The 20,323-nt window shown below is 41.4% G+C and overlaps 1 protein-coding gene across 2 annotated transcripts in view; it reads left to right on the forward strand.

Annotated features, from left to right (window-relative positions):
• Ebf1 (EBF transcription factor 1) overlaps positions 1 to 20,323 on the forward strand; it is a 389,967-nt gene that overhangs the window by 298,747 nt on the left and 70,897 nt on the right. For both annotated transcript variants that reach the window (XM_059270378.1, XM_059270379.1), the window contains exon 10: positions 9,577 to 9,703. In XM_059270378.1, coding sequence (XP_059126361.1) covers positions 9,577 to 9,703 — 127 coding nt within the window. The remainder of the gene's footprint in view (positions 1 to 9,576; positions 9,704 to 20,323) is intronic.

Genomic DNA, 20,323 nt, shown 5'->3' on the forward strand with positions numbered 1-20,323 from the left:
TTCTAAATGAGCTAGCATATTAAAAAAAAGATAGGAATAGTCTAATGACTGTTTTAATATAGTTACATGGTTACATCCATGCTCACTTTATTCTTAAAAGTGCTTTAGTCTATATTTTCATCTTTAATGACCAAATCACTTGTAACTTCCCCCTCTCTGTTCATAATGATGTGATACTGACAAAAAGACTTCAGCTGGCATTTTCAGCGAGTTCATGGTGTGTTCAGAAGGAGTGTGTGTATGCTCCCATAACTTCAAGCCAGAAAGCATGCAAATGAGATGTGCTTAAGCAAAGAGGAAACACTGGCTACAGCCATGCAGCATTTCTGAAGGGAGAGGGCTATCTGCGTGGTACTGTGCTCCTTTCCTGGAACTTTGTACTGGGGTTTCTGGAATGTCCCCCAATGCTCTGAGCTGAGACTTCTTCCTCCTACACCTACACCACGCTCCTCTCCCTTAGCCTTCATTCTGGGGTTTGTGCAGACCACCTTGGGGTACCTTCCTTTCAACATCCACACCCATAGCCTACCTCAGCTTCTCTTCTAGTCTGCAGTAATGGCTAGCTGCTGCTTGTGCCATCGGGGTTCTGAAAGCTATGCTTAGAATCTCCTCAGATATTTTGTGTTAAGGCTAACTTTATGCACTTATCCCCACCATATCACCTTCCTTGAGCCCTTCCAGCTTTAATTCAAAGTTGATAAGGTATGCAATTTGACCTAAGTGATGGCTGTCTAATTTTTTCCTAAATTTGTGCTTCAAAGTCTATATTGATTTAATGTATTAACTACCTATTATATGGAAGATACATGATACAGAATTATGCATTTTATTTGTCTGAATCAGTTACATTAAACTTGGACTGTGAGTTTGAAGAACAGTTTTCAAGCCCTAGTAATTTTATGGGGAATCATTTCTAAAAGAGCTAGCATCTTTTTTAAATAGATAGAAATAGTCTAGGGGTTTAAATGAAGGATCTTCTCTCTCCCTTGAAGGTGGTGTCCCTGTAAAATTCAGATTAACCCCTCCTAGTGCCTAACACAAATCCCCTAAAACCAATGGTATTGTATTTGTTGAATGACTCTGCCTACTTTGTCATCCGTTCATTCCTTCCAAACAGATGTTCCTTAGCAATTTGATGATGTTTCAATCACTACTAAATAGATACAACAGTTTTCATTAATACATAATACATGTGATGACAAATATGAACATCAATACCTTATCAGAAATCGAGTGGAAATGGTGAAGAGTAAGAGGCAGACCAACTAGCTCTGTTTGAGATATTGATAATGGGTACTTATGTGATTTGTAACTAGTCCCTCCCCACCCCAGGCTCCCATGTGAAATGGAAAGTCAGCAGCTTAGATGACTTCCCAATGGCCACCCACCTGCTTATTTGCAAAGCTTGGGTTTGAACTCAAGCCCACCTGAGTCCTGAGCCATCTTCCAACCGTCTAATAATATAGCGAAACCCACTATTTAGTAAATCATGTAAAACTAGTGTAACCTCCATGGAATTTCAGGATAGAGCTCGACCAAGAAGAAAAGAAAAGTATGCTGTCTGTTTTCTCCAGGTGCAGTTAGGAAGCCGCAGAGTAGGCCAGGTGGCTCAGAACAGGCGCAGTGACAGCAGAAGGGACAGACCTGTGTCGAGGGCAGAACTCGAAAGTCTAAAAAGCAGACAGAGAACTGTATTATCGGGCAGCATATTGATGACTATTCATAAGCATGAGCATGGTGGCTCAGCTCTGAATCACTAAGAGAGAGCTGGCAGCTAGACTTAAAACTTTACTTAAAACAGCAGGATGTGCATAATGCATCCTCGAAAGACATCAAGCCCGAGCAGGTGTAGGGCCATGGTGTTCAAAGAGGTTCTACTTCAATTTTCTACAGAGTCTACTTATCTCTCTCTCTGAAGGGACGTGCAAAAGGACACATTACTGAATATATGTGTAAATACCAGTATATCAATATGCAAATATGGACTATATCACATGTATATTAAATGAGCCTGTATCTTACTGCTTTGATATCCTCTATACCAATGAAGAACCCGAAAACTCTCTTGGTGAAGGGTAGATTCATTCCCTGTCAGTATTTTGGCCTTTAACTATGGTTTGTTATTTTTTTCTTTTCCTCATTCACGAGCAGAATTTACCTGTAAACTGTGAGCTGGAGAACAAGTAACTGGCTCTTTCTATAACTGCACGGGGGCCTTCCTTTTTCCTATATTTTAATTTCTAAGCAAAGAGGCAGGAACACAGAACTGGAGACAGGCTAGAGTCAGGAACCGTAGTCTTGCTGGCCTGAATATGGCGGGAACCCTCTGAGAAGATAGTCTTTACGTTGCTTAGACCCAGGGGTGAGCTGCCCTGTGAGTCTCTGCTGGACTTCAGCTCAGCAGCTCCTCTCCAGCTCACACACTGTCAGGATGCAATCCAGTTTTTGGTGAAGCCCAGCTGGCCTGAGATCTACATCCTGGGAAGGGAGCTGGGGAAGGTTTATTTAAACAACAACTCACAAAATAAATAAATAAATAAACCCACAAAACCAGAGGCAGTTGAAGTACACCATGTTTATTTTAGTCCCTTTCTCCTCAATCTGTTATTTTGGAAATCGATCTCATTGCTCTTCTGTTTTGATACAATTAACTGCATTGATTGAGGGTCACGGTTAGCTTCCTGGCTCAAAGAACTAGGCAGTGTATTTTTTGGAATGCTTAATGAGGATACCAGGAGGTTTGTGGTAGCCAAGTCAAAAACTTTTTGTTTTTATTTGTATTTTTTTTTTTTTTTTTTTTTTTTTTTAGGAAAAGGAAAGAATTCTGAATGGAATGGCAATGGTCATTTCTTCCTTCTGTTTTCTTTTGGTGGTTATGGAATCAAACCCAGGCCCTCAAGAATGCCGGTCAATTTCTCTACTCTAAGCTATGCCCTTAGCCCTGAGTATTTCTTTTCTGAACACTCATAGAGGAATTTCTTCCATCTTTACCTTAATAATGAGGGGTATTTTAGGCATCTTGTTATTTGCTCATTCAGTGTTTGATGAGTAGTTTCTGAGAACTGACTTATTCCAAGGTCCCAGTAAAAACAAAAGCACCAATCATATATCTTCAAGGAGCTGATAGTCTATGCAAGGAACACAGACAACAGCTAGGGAAGTTCCTCTGCAAACCTCAGACAGACAGACAGACAGATACACACACACACACATATCTGTCTGTCTATCTATCTATCAATCTATCTATCTATCTATCTATCTATCTATCTATCTATCTATCTATCATCTCTATATCTATGTCTAGCTCTCTGGTAAGAGAAGTGTCCAACAGCATTCAGAAGCATCACTGGATACTCAGAAGCTAGGTTTAATTCCCCCATGGAACTCAATTCCTGAGATTGAGTTTCAAAGGTCTCCTTACAAGTTTATCTTTGGGGTTTCATGAGACAGACCTCTGTGCTAAACATTGGTTTTAGCTATTTCTTGGAAGGATGAAAGGAAACCAGAGTGTATGTGCACTATTCAATGCCTCTGCCTGCTCGCTCTCTCTTTCTCTGAGAATTCACATTCTGAGGCCCAGACAGGCACTCTTGTGGAATGAAAAGATCTGTGTTAAAAATGCCAGAGAAGTCTGATTAGGTGGGAATGAACCAAAATACACAGATGAACCCGGGAGGCCCAAGTGGAGGCTGAGCGGGGCTGTCCTCAGGAATGTACACTTTTCATAGTTTAGCTTGCTGAAGGAAGGCCTAAAATAAGTTAGTTTTTTTAAAAAAAAAACATTTATTTATTTGTGTAGAGTGATGTGTGTGTGTGTGTGTGTGTGTGTGTGTAGGTCAGAGGATAATTTGTGGGAGTTGGTTCTCCTCTTTCCATCGAGTGGGTCCCAGGGAATCGAACTTGGGACACCAGGCTTAGCAGCAAGCACTTTCACCCCTTTGAGACATCTTTCTGGCCCTGAAAAAAAACATTTTACCATGCCATTTCTAGTTACAAAAAGATGAATGTTCCAGAATGAAAGGACAGTAAGTTTATTTCTTTGGCCACTGACACTCACATCTCCTTAAAGCTCCGAAGGTAGATTTGGTCTCAAAGCTTTAATTATGTGTTATGTTACAGCTTCCTTATTTAAGTGTCTCTTCCATGTCCATCACTCAGCACCCCCTGCCTATCTCAGAAGAGATGGGTATTATCATTCTAATTGAGAAGGAGGGAGAATGCTGTGAGAATTATTAATACATAAATTAAAAAATTAATCTAGAAGGCACTTTAGAGTCCCTAGAGAAGCACTATCCAAACACAAAACATATTTAATATTATTCTCAGCTCCCACAGGGAAGATCTGAGCTCATATAGCCTATGATTCAATTGGTAAACTGAGGCATAGATAGTAACAGTAGCAGAGCAGAATACAGATGCTGTGAATCAAAGACCTAGATCCCACTCCATTTTTTTTCTGATGATTAGTCTTAATTAATTTCCCAGAGAACCACAAACTGCCCCTTCCTTTTCTCTATTCCTTTGAGTTTTTCTTTGTTTTAGACTTTTTTTTTTTAATTCAACTTTCTAATGTTGCAGGTAGTTCAGGGTCTGAAGGTTGGTGGGGAAAGTTTGAAATCATTTGTGTGTTTTCTAGTAATCTGTTTGCACATGGCTCAGAACTTCCTGTTGCTTTTCTTTCATATCATGCCAGTGGCTGGAAGACATGCGTGTGGGCTGATGGTGGAATTGCTTCTGAGTTCTGCTGGGGAATTGTTCTCGGCTTAGCTTCACAGGGAGAACGGCTGTTCTTTGTGCTTCCCATACTCCCAGACATGGAGGCTAAAGGATGTACTAGGGATGCAATTGATGTTTTCAAAGGCAGAGAGATGGTGTAAAGTCCGCGGAACAGAAATTATGGAAAAATGATAAGCAGTCTAGAGAGAGAGACAGACAGTTGTGGCATTATGATGATGGTCATTAGTCAGGGGAGCTTGTTGCTTCTAATTGGTCCCTTAGTTATGTTTCTAAACTTTCCCCAAACTCACTTTCCTTATCTATGAACCAGCTAATAGCCATACCTGCCCCCTGAAGTCTATAGGGCGTAAGTCACTGAAAGAGCTCAAGCTAGTGCTGAGCACATGGTGAGAAGACCACAAAAGGTCATTGCTGCTTAGGCCATTGCCATCATTACTTATTGAGAACTAGAGAGCTATATGGAGAGCACATGCCATGGCCCCTCAGAGAAGACAGCTCTCCCAAAGGCATGACTTTCCCCAGCATTCTACAGCCTGTTTTCCTCTCTAACTCCAAATGCTCAGGGATTGTGCCTTCCTATTGCTGATGTCCTTCTGATGCTGCAAGAGGCCACACACAGACCCTCTTCTGGCCTTCCAGACTTTGCAGGTGGCTTGCTCAGACTGCTGCCTGCACATGCGCAGCTGCTCCATCTGCTCTGTGTCCTCTCTGCTCTGCCCAGTGCTTCTGTCATGAGGGGCCCTATTTCGTCACCGCCACATCTGGGTCTGTCTTTCTCACAGAGGCTTCACTAACCACCCGTAGTCCATAATGAGCCTGTGTCACTTGGCTCCACTCCACAGGGCTCTTCCATCCCTGTTATCGGAGTCTGGAGAAGACAAACACTCATCTAGGCAGCCTGAGGGGGCCACATTTCTTGCTTACTGGTGGCCTGGTAGCCTCTCCAAGCCATGAAGAGACCATGAATGTTCCGTCTTTACACAGTGCCTAATGTTTTCCCCTGAGGGTAATAGTCACACGTTTTTACTGTTGAAGAGTTGGAGAAATTAGAAGAGTCAGCCAGAGGAAGCTAAAGCTACCCATCACTTTACCAGAGGTCATGTCTGTTAGCATGTCACTGCCTCCCTTTGAGGTTTCCTCTGTGCTATTACATATCTGGTCCCTCTGTAATCACATGGCATGCATAGTACTCCAAACTGGCAGTACTCTACTTTTCATTTTTGATAATATTTTCCCACAGTAATTTATTTACAGTATTACTTCCTGTGTAAGCATAAGGGATGAGCATACATACACACAAGGAAGATAAATCACATCTAAAGTTGTAAGTTTAGGAATAAAATGCCCTTTTAGTGTAGATCTTTTATTATTACTGTCTTAACTTCTTTTAATTTTATATTTATTTTTTATTTTGACTAATGACTATGTGTGTGTGGGTGTGTGTGTGCACGCACGTGCTTGTGCACGTGCACATGCGTGCATGCACTCACATGCAGTACCCCAGGAGACTGGAAGAGGATGTCAGATCTTCTGGAACTGGATTGATTTAAAGCAGTTGTAAGCTAGCCAAGGACTTGTTTCTCTAGAAGAGCGGCAAGCAGTTTTAACCACTGAGCCATCCCTCCAGCTCCTCAATACCTTAAAATGTTTACTTCATCATTTTTTTATCAGAGCCACAGACCTTTAGAAGTGCTCCTCTTTCTTAACATATTGAAACAATATAGGCAGCAATTCATGCTCATGTTGGGATATGAGTGCAAAACTAGCTGGGTCATCATTTTGAGAGTAACTTAATTGGGGAATGTATTAATTATTACTGGGTTAAAAAGAACGGACTCATGTAAGGATTATTATACCTATTGGAGTCAAACACCTAATGGAATTATGAAAGCATTTACACATGAATTTATTCCAGGAATATTTAGAAAATCATGTATGGAAGGCATTTGTTTCATAACATATTTCTAAATTTGTTTTTTTTTTTATTTTGTGTGTATGAATGTTTTGCCTGTATGTATGTATGTACCATAGCTGGTACCTATAGAGGTCAGGAATAAAGGCATTGGATCTCCTAGAACTGGAATTGCATATGGTCATGAGCCAGCATGTGGATGTTGGATGCTGGGAACTGAATCCAGGTCCTCTGCAAGAGGACCTAGTATACTCTTAGCCACTGAGCCATCTCTCCAGCCCCTCATTACGTATCTTTTAAGGATAGACATAGGAATTCAAGATCTTCTCCTAATCTCAAAAACTTTAATGGGAGAAAAATAAGCAGGGGATTTGCAATGGCAAACAGTAAATAGGTTTCTAAGAGTTATATAGAGCATAAATGTCAGAATCGTCTGAATTCCTATAAAGAGGCAGACCGCTCTTTCTTGAAAATCAAGTAAAAGTGACTGTATAGAGAACATGCAGCCAGGCTTCAGAGACAAGCTGAGCACAGGCAGGCAAGAATTACCTGGACCTAGTTCCCCTCTTGTTCCTTATACAGCATTAAATTTGATTTCCTTGTTTCTATGCCTACAGACTATAAGTGCAGATTAGGAGGTGCAGAGGACAAAGGCACAAAATAAAACAGAAATAATTTCAAGTGCTTAACTATTTGGAAGCGTTTTAGGTCATGAAAACACCACTGTATTCTTCATTAGTCACTTAGTGTTTTTCTGTATTTCAGCAAGATATAAGACAAGCGATTCCAAACATGAGCTTGATTTATCAAGGTTAAGTTATGTTACATATGTTGTGCATGTTTTAGACAGCACATTCAAAGCATTTTGGAAGGATTTCAATATGAATAGAATACTTTTTTCTTTTTATCTATTTCTTGAGAATGTTATGCATGTATATAATATAATTTGTTCATATTTACACACAACACACACACACACACACACACACACACACACACACACACACACACCAAGCAACACCTAGAAAACCCTCTCCCAAATTCATGTACTTTTATTTATTTTTTTTGGTTTTTTAAAAATTTAATCTGAGTCTAATTAGTGCTGCCCCTGTATACATGGGCAGGGCCATTAACTGGAGCATGCTCAACTACCAGGAGCCACATCTGTAAAGAAAATGGACTTTCCCTTCACTAGTAGCCATCAGCTACCAGTAGCTCCTCAGCTAGAGGTAGATGTGATGTTTCCTGAGCCTTGGAGGGAGGCAGTGTGATCCCAATGTTCCTTTTGTGGCTGATCATCTCACAGACATTTACGCTCTGCACTTTGACCAGTTGTGAGTCTCTGTATTAACTGTTGTCCCCTTCACAAAGATGCATCTCTGATGAGGGCTGAGAGCTGCACTCACCTATGGGTATAGAGAGGTACATATTTAGAAGGTAGCTTGATACTCTGTCTCTTTAGCAGAATAATAATAGTAGGTTTCTCCTCTAGAAGTTATGAGCTCCCCAGCCTAGGGCAAAATTTCAAGGCAATATTGTTGCTGCTTTTTGTAAGTGAACCTTAGCTTTCCACAAAAACACCAGCCATGGCAATGAACTTGGTCTCCAGAGTTCCACTGTGGCATAGCCTTACTGAACTATTTCTTTGTGACTCTCTAGCCCATAAGCTCAGACTTCCCTTATATTCTAGAGAAGAGGCTAAAGCATTTCTGATTCCTAAGATGACTTTACCCCAGTGCCCTCTCTCTGTTTCCTGGAACATTTAACAGCATTCCTTGTGGATTTTGGCATTGACAACTTTCTCGTTCTTCTGCCCAGTACAAGCTAGTGTCCCTCGGTGGGCTGTATTTGTATTTGGTTTCTCATCGCCTCACTCATGATTCCCAGGCAAAACATTTGAACTAGGTGGTTTGCACATTTAAATAAGGCCCCCTTCTGTGTTGTTGCCATCCAATAGCATAAACATAAGCTAGTGTTGCCTCACTATAGACTGCCCAGAGAGGATGTTCTGACCACCGTGTGTTCAGACTAGGCCACAGCATTGAGCTCAGGGGGCCGTTACTGACCTCATAGAGGGAGAACTTTTAGAATGCAGCTCCATCACAGGTCAGACAGTCAAATGCCAGGGCTGGATTTTTTTTTTTTTTTAAGAACCAGATAATGCCCATTTTATGACCATTAATAACATTTTCTTTATATAAACTGAGATAAGAGTAATAAAAAATACATTCTGCTCCATAGTATAATTTGATTGCCAATAGAGTTCAGAAATGAACTTTCTCATTGCGCATGCAATATTGCGTGGTGGAAGGGTGGCCATCCAACAGCCCTCTTCCAAACCTTCCATTTCTCTTTATAGAGGACCTGTAGGTTAGCCAGAGCCATAAGCTATTCCAGGGAGGCAGATCCTTTGCTCTCCCCTTTAAAGTGCTTTGATTGTGCCTCTGGTAGTTAATGTGCCAAACGGTCTTCAGGGTGTTTCCTACACGTGTTCTGCAGCTAATTAGAGTGCCTGGGCCTACTGTTTTCCTACCTCTGTACTCTCCATGTGTTTAAGAGCTCAGTTCAAACACCAGGCCCATGGAGAGGCATGGCAAAGCTCTGCTCTGATTTGGGCATCTGTTGCAAACAGGTTTTCCAAAGGATATCCTGTGGGAGATAAACCATTTCATTAGGCCAGGTTCCCTTTCCAAACCAGGAAACCCAGGGCCGCTGCGAAGGAAAAGCCAGATAATGCTGGTGTGGCTGCACTCAGAGCACTTGTAAATGTTGTTGTCAGCGTCTTTCCTACAGGTTCCATCCAGATTGTGTCTACTGACAGGTTAATGATGTGTTTTAAAGCTCTGTTTATGGAGAGCCGATAGGGCAGCTGGGACATGAGTACTTTACGTATTGCACTGACCGTTCCCCTTCCATGTTTCCTGCAGTTGATAACTCCCCACGCCATCCGTGTGCAGACACCTCCTCGGCACATCCCCGGTGTTGTGGAAGTCACATTGTCCTACAAGTCCAAGCAATTCTGCAAAGGGACTCCAGGCAGATTCATCTATACAGGTAAGCATGACTACAGGTAGTCATCACAGAGGGGCTTGGCCTCATGAGATGTTTGTTTTACTTGATCTTGTAAATGCAAGTTTTTGTTTTTTTTTTTTTTAAAAAACTTGTTTCTGTTAAGACAGATTTTTCTCCATTTCAACAGATATAGGACCAAAGATATTGCTATGATTATTATTACTAAAAGCTTATGTAGGTGTAATGGTTTTGAATGATGAAATAATTGGTTAGCTACTTAGAGAAATAACATGAGAAGTAAGAGAAGGCAGGCAGTACTAGACAGGACCAAGGTCTCTCTAGTAGCTTGGCCAGCTTGTTGGGAGTTTGCTTTATGGAACAGGGTTGAGCTTTAATGAACAGTACTTATTTCTTCTAGCCTCTTGCAACACTTGAATTAAACACGTTTGGTAGTTTTCATAGTTTATTCTGGGTTGATGCTTTTTTTTCCCCAGTAAGCTGCACCCCCCGCTCCCCCCCCCTCACGTGACCCCCACCCCCAACAGCATTGGCACATGGCCCTGCCTTGTGGTAAGCAGCTAGGGTTACAGGGTGCATCTGAAATCCCTCCTACCAGGCACAGCCAATCAGGCAGGATCTGGGATGGCAGGATGTGGAAATACATGTAATAGGCAAAGCAAACACCCAGGGTTCTTTTACCATTCCGAATTTGCTATGGAAGGGGTGGAGGGACCACGAGAGTCTTTGTTTCTTACATGCTCAAAGGTGAGGCCCAGCCTGACATCGAGGACTACACGTGGCATAATAAATTCAAAGCCTCTTTGCTTCACATCACCTTATTAGCTCCATCCATGATCTAGTCACAGCTTTTTCCCCCTCCATTTATTGTTGAAGGTCCACTAGGCCTACCCATGTGGATGGGAAGTTGTTTTCACACAAAGGGGTCTGGAGCACAGAGCTGGTTCTGTTAGTACATCCTAATTAAACCACATAATTCAACGGGCAGATTTCTTTTTTGCTGTGATATCCTACCTCAAAGTGTTTTCTCCTACAATCTTATACTGTGAACTAAACCAAGCATGCTTCATAGTCTTCCTGTCTCTATCTCTCTCACAATGACGAAACACACACACACACACACACACACACACACACACACACACACACACACAAAAAAAAAAAACCCAGTTAATATATCTTGACCCTCAGAAATGCCTCCCAGCCCTTTAAACAAAATACAGGGTTGATGCCTGCCTGCCGATTAGTTTTAGTTAATTGAAAATTATAGGATTGACCCAAGAGGAAAATTTTGTTTGCACTCCAATCACTTTTACAAATTAAGGAAAATTACCACAATTTTGTTTAGCTCAGGTTTCACACTGAGTTCATGAAATTAGCTCAGCCATCCCAACAAAGTCAGCACTTTGTTAGTGAGCGTTTGAAAAAAAAAGTCTATCTGGAGTTTTGTGGTGTATACAAACGAAGCATAGAGAAAGCTATGATGCTTTATAGAAGTGGGCCAAGTGTTTTTAATTAGGCTCATTGGTTCAGCGTAAGTTTTGAAGAACAATCAAAATAGCAGATTAGCTGTTTCTTTTAAATTTAGGATTTCTTGCCATTCATTTTTCCCATGAGAACTTCCACACAACACTGTAATTTTTCTTTTTTCTTTTCTTTCTTTCTTTTTTCTTTCTTTCCTTTTGTCTGTCTTTCTTTTTTCTTACAAGCCCCATTATGAGCTTGCAGGAAAAAAGACCAATTGAAATTTCTGATACTGTAACATTTGCCACCGTCATTCCAAGGGATGGGAGTTTTTCACAGTGTTCCTCGCTGGACTTGCTGTTCTGGAACATATTATAAAACCACAGAGGCCAAATGTTTCCTCTGAGGAGTTTGGACTCTGTTTTTGGCCGAAAACATTTAGGCCTCGCTGGTTGCTTATTTACCCTGCTATTAAGAACAAGAAAGGAGAAGAAGAAAATGCTTGCGGAGTGGGAGGTACCAGAAGCAGTCAGCCACGGTTTCCGCTTTAGTGACAATGTCCTTGCTCATTAATGGTTCCATTTTGTGGTCAGGTCTCATTTAGAAGAAATTATTTTTAATCAGTGTTCAACAAAATATACCCTAGAGCCACCTGGTCATAAATTTTTTTTAAATCACTACCATTACATTACTTAAATTCTCAAACAAAACAAAACACACACACACACACACACACACACACACACACACACAATGAAACAAAACAAAACAAATTAAGACAAAAACAAAACAAATAAACAAAAAAAAACCCCTAAGTACTGACCAACCCACTGTTATTTAAGTTTTTTTTTAACCATTCAAAAATTGTGATCAGTTTAAGAACTCACATCTGGGGAAATCTGTATCACACTGGGATTAAGATCCAAGATAAAAACAGCAGATCTGCAAGCTGAGGGAAGTAATTACGGAGGAAAATGTGTTGATATGTTCGTGTGTGGGAATTTGAAGAAACCAAAGCATTCATGCTGTCAGCTGTGGGCAGTTGACGAGAAGTTGCCATTTGAAATGTATGCTAGGAGAGAATATAACCTCTTCTTATGTTAGAAAAATAAAAATAGAAAGAAATCAGGACAAAGGCTCCTTGGCTATTAATAGTTACAGTGACATCACGTGGTTTTCACTGGGAACTTCTGAGCCTCCTGATCACTGGCATATGGCTTGTCCTTGTGGAGGGTCCTTAGTCATGGCTGGCCTCCCAGCCTGTGTGGTTCCCTCCATTTACCTCTGCGTTTGTTAAGGCTTACCAGTGAAGGGAGAGAAAAGGGGTCTCAATGCCCTTCTGTTCTTTGTATCTAAACAACTGCTCAGGGCATTGTGAGTGTACAAGCCCCTCTGTTGCCCACTCCCAGAAGTTCACGTCACACCTAATTTTCTTTAACAGCTATACTACCTCAAGAGGTGGGGTTTGCCTTTCTGGATTGGTAAACTAATCGTGAGTCTTTATGGAATGTCACTGGAATTTTTCCCCTTCAAAAAAAAAGAAAAGGAAATATCATAGAACTGAAAAATAAGACCCCAATTAAGGTACTCCCACTGTTTTCAGAGTACTCAGGAGAGTTTGGGTACAGGAATATGGGAGGCACTAAAATTCTACTTTAAGCAAAGCCAGAAAATAAAACCAGACAGAAACACCCTGGTCTAGTCGATGCAAATAAAGGCAGCCTTTGAGAGGAAGTGGTCTGACTGGCCCTGTTTGTAAGGATGCTGCGTGCAACCCTCCTCCGCTAGACCTCAGACTTGAGCATTCTTATTCACTGGCTATATGATGTTCTTGTATTTGCCCAATCAGAGTCACGGAAAAGAGTTGAGTCCTGACTTAACTAGAACCACAGAAGCCCAATAGCACTGACCCGATCAAACTTTATTGTGTCTAATTATTCTTTTGCAAATGTGGGGGTAGAGATGACCTTACATGTTAAGTGTTTCTAGATGAAAAAAAAAAAAAAACCAAAAACTAAAACTAAAACCTCATCCAGTCACAGGATTAATTTCAGAGTCCCATGATCCTGTATCTGGTCAGTCAGTCGAGGTAGACCAGATAAAGATCACAGGACTCACCAGATCTCACTGGTTGTGTAGGGTCTCCCTAACACCGTCCTTGTTCATACCGCTTGTTTTCTTGTAGCCATTCAGTGTAAGTAAGCTGTTTCTTTCAGGAGCATGATCATTCCTGCTGAGCCTTCAGTGAACTTGGATGCTAATAAAAGTTTCTTAGTAGCTGTTAGCTGTTTCTTCAAAATTCTTAGAATTGGGGTTTTCTAGTAACAAGTAGGCGCATCTGAAGTTAGCACTTTACTTTCATTCTAGGAATTTCTTCATAAGAAAGGCCTTTGTGTCTAGGGAAAATCAGAAACAAAAAAACAAAACAAAAGACCACAGGATAATGTTTGACCAACTCAGGGTTGCACTCACAATCATACTCCTCCCCAACAAGTTGGTGAGAGCCATGGGTGAGCAACCAACAGATCTCTGGTTATCTGGTTAGGCTACCTATCAGAACCTTTCTACCATCTGCTTTCCCGTTTTAACCATGTTCACCCAACTTGTGGCCACTGTGGAAGAGCCAGTCCAAATAGTGTATTGATTTAGGAATGAAACTTCTTCCTGAAATACTTCCGGTGTGTATTTCTCATCCCTGGGCGATGCGGAACATACCACTCTGCCTGTAGAGTGGACCATACAGTCAAATGCGTTCTGTGGCTCTTGATGACTCTAAGTTTCCTGCTCCCGATCATATTGGTTCTAATCCTCCTCTCTTTCTCCCCCAGCTTTTCCCTTCCTCTTTCCATCAGTTTCCTTTTTCATTGCCAGTAATACAGTGCTGCTTAGGGATTGGATACTTCCATTTAAGGTAATGGATATAGATTGAACTCTCAGCTTTGCCGTTTACTGGAGAGGCTATTCCTGAGACCTCCACATTATGATGGAGCCACAGTCACCTCATCCTTGCAAGAAGAGAATGATAACTTGCTAGGGTTGTTTTGAGAATCATAGCAATGCATAGCACCTAGAAGGAGGCTAAGTCCAGTGTTGGCGTTAAGGAATTGTGGCCATTATCTTTTAGCCATTCTTTCTTTTTAAAAATTGTTATTTTCTGTGTCTGAGGGTTTTGCCTGCATGTGTATAAATGCATCTTGTGCATGTCCAGTACCAATGGAGTCCAGGCAAGGGCATTAGATCTTCAGGAATTGGAATGACAGACAGTTGCAAGCTGCTATGGGGATGCTGGGAGTTGAACCTAGGTCCTCTGCAAAAGCACAAAATCTCCAAACTGCTGAGCTATCACTGAAGCCTCACCCATCCATTTTTGAGTCTGTTTTCTGGAACAAATATTTCACATCCTGTTTAACATCATCCTCATCTTCCTATATGTCTAAGATATGCCTTTAAAGATTTCTCATAACAGAATCATAGGCACCAGACACTGAAGCATCAACAACTAGAAAGAGCAATGTATGAGTAGTTATGGTAACAAGAAACAGAGATTTATAAATAATTATTCCATTGTATGTTGTCACAACAAAATGACCCAGGCTGAGTGCTTATGAGGAAAGTAAAATTATTTAATTCACACTTTGGGAGATTGAAGGTCTGGGACCAAATGGTCCCATCTGCGGGGCCTCTGGTAAGGGCCACTTGGGCTGCATTACAACATGGTGGATGGCATTGTGGGGGAGGCATATGTGAGAGTGATCACATGATGAGACTGAAAGCTGGGGGGATTCAGGTTTGTTCTGTTGATTCCTACCCGCTCTCACGAGAACCAGGCAGGATTTGACAAGGAGAGCATTAATCCTTCCCAAAGGCCACACATCCAATACTAGTTAAACTAAACTTTATTTAAATTATTCAAATTTCTTTGGGCCCCACCTCTTAATTCTGCCACATTGGAGACCCCACATCCAGCCCATGGACCCTTGGGGGCCAAACTCCATGGCTCAGATAATCAATATTTTGGTTAGCAGTCTTGATTTGGAAATTTCCAAGGTATTGATTTTTTTCAAGAAAAATATGTGGGTTTTCTCTTCTATCCACCTGCAATTTCTTCTTTTCTTCTTTAGGACATGTCACATGGATCACCAACTTCCCTCATATAGGCTACAGTAAGCTTCAACTCTAGGTTCAAGACCTTCTAGTCCACAAAACTCTGCCTTTTCCTTCTTAGAAGCTTTTCCCCACTATATGAAAGCTAACACCTTGGGGCCAACCAAATCTTTCTCTGTAAGTGGGAGGCAGAGAGTTAGAACCAGTCTCCTATTCTGTAGCCTGTCCTTATGTGAACTCATTGCTGCCTGAGTTTTCTGAAAAGCCAATGCCTCATCATCGCCCTGCAGAGAAACACCTCTGTTTGCTCACTAGATGTAAGGCTGCCATGCAGCCCCTTTGCCTTGCTCCTGGTAGCTCACTCAAGCTTTGCCCTGATGTTTTTCTCAGCTCCTTCCTAGGCCTCATATTCATTCTATATTTAATACCTGGGGCATGGCAATTGCCTTTTGTGCAAGCACATGCAAGACTTAGATAGAGTTCTAACTCTGTTCCTCTGAACTCTCTGCCCGCACAGGGAAATGGACAGAGCACTAGCTGAGACACTGGCCGAGAGACGGAGTATAGGTTCTTATGTGCCCTGGACTCTGGTTGTTTTCACCGTACAATGGGCTAGTTTGAATAGGTAACTTTGATACTCCCTGTAACTTGTCTTAATTGACAGGTAATTTTTGTCATTGGATCTCTCTGGTCCCATGCAATTAGACCACTTCCTCATCATTAGCTTCCTTATACTCACAGCTCTCTATTGTTTGTGGATAAAACAAAAATGGAATCCAAAATAGACCCACTAATGTGATAAGGAGACAGCCTTTCTCAGTCTTACATGACTTTGTAAGCTGTTTTGAAGCAACTTGACTTAGCCTCTTATGAGGCTGTGATAGGTGTTTCCTGATAATTGATTAACATATTGCCCAGGATCAATGGCTCCTCATTGATTGCTGTAATCTGGATGACATGGGCTGTAAATAGAAACTGTTAATTAAGAACCTATCCCTCTGTGCTTGACATTTTCATGCATAGACTACAATAGTTGAGGTTTCTGAAAGAAGAAATGGGTTGAGATCTGTGGTACAGATATTTTCCATTTCCTCACCTATAAAGTGGAGACATTTTAATGGTATTTGTGTTTAAAGCGTAAATAGGTCAGGTAGATAATGTGGTTCTGATGGTACCTGGCCTGGTAAGAGTGCTGCCTAAAAATAAACTCAGTGTGAAGAGCAGACAGTGGGAATGATTTTTTCTATTTAAAAAAAAAAAATCCAAAGAATTGGTCATTTGAGCCTCCTTTGACTAAGAGTACATGCATTTCAGCTCTCCCTGGCATGCAAAACATTATTTCTTCCTAGGCTGCGGAGTCGGACTCAGAATGTCTGGGTTATCTGATCTCCTCCTTCCTATTGTTGCACCTTTATTTATTAGAAGAATGTTTGCAAATTCCCGAATCTGTTCTAGATGATGTTCTAAACCAGTTCTAGGCAATGCCCTAAAGCGTGTTGAGCCAAAGCAGACCGGGTCCCCATTTTCCTTGATCTCATGGCCCTAGAAGTAACAAGGATTTTCCTGAGTCTCCTACATCAAACCTGGGAACTACCCAGAAACAGGGTGTGAGATATGCAGACAGGTCAGAGGTAGTTCCCACTTGGAAAGGATATGTGAGCTGGGATTTGAAGGATGACCAAGAATCAATACAGGAATCAGTGAAAGGTGGTAGGCTGCTGGGCAGACAGAAAGCTCCAGAGATGGTGTGTGTAAGAAGACACTGAATGGAAGCCATGAGGAGTAGTTGATGCTTATCTTTAGAGCCAAGGGCAGCACTCAGAGTTTCCGAAATGGCAGTTGGCCAGGACATTATAATTTTTTAGACTTCTAGAAGGATGGACTGCAGACCAGGCTGGGAGTTGGAAGTCTTCCTCAAGTCTTTGAAGTCACCGAGGACAGACACATGGCAGCTTGGGTGTAGGTGGTAACCAGTGGAGACGGGATGGAGTGAGAGGCGAGTCAAGAGCTGAAGAGTGGAAAGATAGGTTGGATGCCCAGTGAGGCAGACAGAGGGCTTCAAGGGAGCAGATGTTCTGCCTTTTCAAGCTTGATGATGGTGGAGCTGTGACTTTGCTATGCTTCCCAAGGGTTTTGTAATAATCAGTGAAAGAGGCGTCTGAAGATACACAGGGCGATATTCTACACTCATGTTCATTGTTAAAAAGACAGGCCTAGCGTCCATTCACGAAGAATGGAGGGCAGAAGGCAATAGTGTGTTTGCTTGCTTGCTTTCTTCCAGCTCCTCCTCTTCTTCCTCCTCCTCTTCCTGTTCCACCCACCTTTCTCAATCAGATTGTTTTCACTTAGGATTCAGCTACAAGAGTGAGTGTGTAATGAACACTTACTTGCCTTGTGGTTCTGTATCAGTGCCGTCCTGATTGGAAAAGACTCAATTAAAAAGAAAAATTCAGAGGCCGCTCCTGTCCACATGCCTTAAAAATGAGTCCGAGAGAGCTGTTCACATAAAAGGAAAGAAATCGGAGCAGAAAGAATGTTCATTCCTTTTGTTTTGATGCAAAAAGTAAGTTCCAACCCTCTTCTCCACCAAAAAGAAGATTTATTTTTACAAAATGTGATTTCCCCCTCTCTGACTTTATGTGTGTTCATGGGAGGAATAATTCAGAATCTGCTGGCATGTGTACAGTTAAACCCGGGGGTACAATAATGGGCACAACAGGCATAATCTGTAAAAGTAACCATTGTATCTCAGTGACATCTATGAAATGAAAGCCGTTTCTTCAAAGAATAAAGCCAGTCTGAAGGAAGCATATTATTTTGCATATTTTATGTATATACTTTCCAAGAAATATGACCCTTATTTCCTATTTGGAGTGGAGTGTAATCAGTACATGAGTAGCTAGTGTAACGGGATCATTAAAAGGAATATTTTCCCTGACATTAGAGGTCTAAATGGCCACAAGGCCTCATATACAACCTTGGCTTTTTCCTGTCTCCTCAGAGTTAATAAGTGATAAGGCCAGGAGAGAGATAAATCACAGAAATCCCTGTCCAAAGAAAACATATTGACTATAGCCAAGCAAATAACAGACCATAACCAACGGTCCCATTCATCATTCATGTAATAGGGACATGAAGTATTTCCTATCCACAAAACCGTATAGAAGGAAAAGGCAGACAGGCCTGCCTGGATCTGAGGCATGCGATTTGGTTATTAAAGGACATGAACTATTTGTCACATGGCTTTAATCTTTAAGACGTGTTGCCATTTCTAAACTATAAATTTCTGGTAAAGGATTAGAGAGCTATTAACGGTGAATGCGGGACCTGGGCTTCCTATGGATTCTCAGGGCTGTAATGCAATACGAGAAGGTCTTGGGTAGCTAATCTTTTTAGTGTGATATAACATGATTTGGTTCTCAAAGCCAATAAAGTATTTGGAAGTTTTCAAAGATGCTTTATTTATTTTTTCTTTTCTTTCTTTTTTCAAACTCAGTATAGTGATCAATTTACCCTTCAGCTTTTGAACTATGTATCTGGAAATTTCCTAACATCTTAGGGTGGGTGGGGAAAGGCAACTCTCCTTCTTTTTGTCTTTTCATAAGATGTATTCCCACTGCTACAGAGAGCTGTTTTCTGTTCTGCTTTTCCATGTTGGCATGGGGCAGATGCCTATCCTCTGTCCATTGTTTAAGCTTACAACAAGAGGGGTGCCCACTACAGCATTAAAACTTGTTTTTCTTTCTTCAATGGAAAACACTACACGCTTGTGTTAGATAATTTAGGAAGCACCAATTAAAATTAGGCAAACTCATATTAAAATTGACCACATTCCTAACAGCCTTCTAAGCATAAACACTCCATAAAAGTGAGCCTGTAATATTATTTTAATGACATATACCTTGTAGTCTTTTTTCCTATGGGTATGTCGACCTCATTCCCCAAATACCTTATAGAATATTAAGTGAGGTTTGTTTTGTTTTGTTTTGTCATTTAGCAATGCATCAGAAAGACCAGAACATTATGAATTTAAAACAATTTCTAATCTTTGATAATCATTTCATGCTTCATCGGAACTTCATGAGACACATTCTAATTTCTATTAGATACATCCTGATCTTCCTATTCAAGTTAGACAGCTTGAACTTGTGTTCTAGACTCTTTTCGTTTTTGAAAAATCCACAGCACATGATCAATACCTGGATTCTTTGGCAGCAGGGGTCGGGGAGTGGGAGGTGTGTCAAGATGCACAGACTGACAGACACATTTGCTGGGATTCATCAATGAGTCCATGTGCTCCACTGTCCCTAGAGGTTGGGACCAGCTCCCCAGTACATGCAGTTGCAACATGAAGCTTTCTGTGTAAAACCTAGATGACCGCCAGGGTCAGTGAATTCTGGGCATTGTCCTCGGCTGAGTCAAATAGGGCTATGCTTTCCTAAGAATAAGTGGGAGTCATCTGAACCCCTCAACCTACTTGCAACTTCAGTCCAGAACTAGAACACTGGACAGATTGAGAGAGGTTCCTCCCACCATCCCCCTAGGAAACTCCAGCATCCTCAGGCAGAATGTTGAATTCCTCCTTTCTCTTCTCCACTGGTTTTCCACACTCCTGGGGCAGGGGTGTTGTCCATCATTATTTCCTTTTGTCCTATTGTTCTTTCATATTCCACACTTCCCACTAACTCTCTCTTTTCCTTATTAACTACATCCTCTTTTTCTCTATGATACTAAAATGTAAAATGCACCTGCCTATTTCACCCCTAAAATATGCATTAGTCAGGCTCCATTTTTCACGCTTAACAAGACAAGGAAACTGACAGCGGCGAGGTAATTCTCGGGGGCTTTTTTTTTTTTCACCTAGTAGGTGGAGGAAGGCTTCAGACCCTGTTGAGGAACACCAGGCTGGGCACTGAGGAAACCCCCGAGGAAGCTACTAGACCTTGTTAACATGCACAGAACCCCAATTCCCTGAAATCAGGTTGTTAAGGGAAGAACATTGCTGTTTCTAGGAAACATGAGCCCTAAATACTTCAACTAAATTATAGCACTGTGAACATAATGCAAACTCATATA

The sequence above is a fragment of the Peromyscus eremicus genome, chromosome 8a, assembly GCF_949786415.1.
Source record: "Peromyscus eremicus chromosome 8a, PerEre_H2_v1, whole genome shotgun sequence".
Classification (NCBI taxonomy): Eukaryota; Metazoa; Chordata; class Mammalia; order Rodentia; family Cricetidae; genus Peromyscus; species Peromyscus eremicus.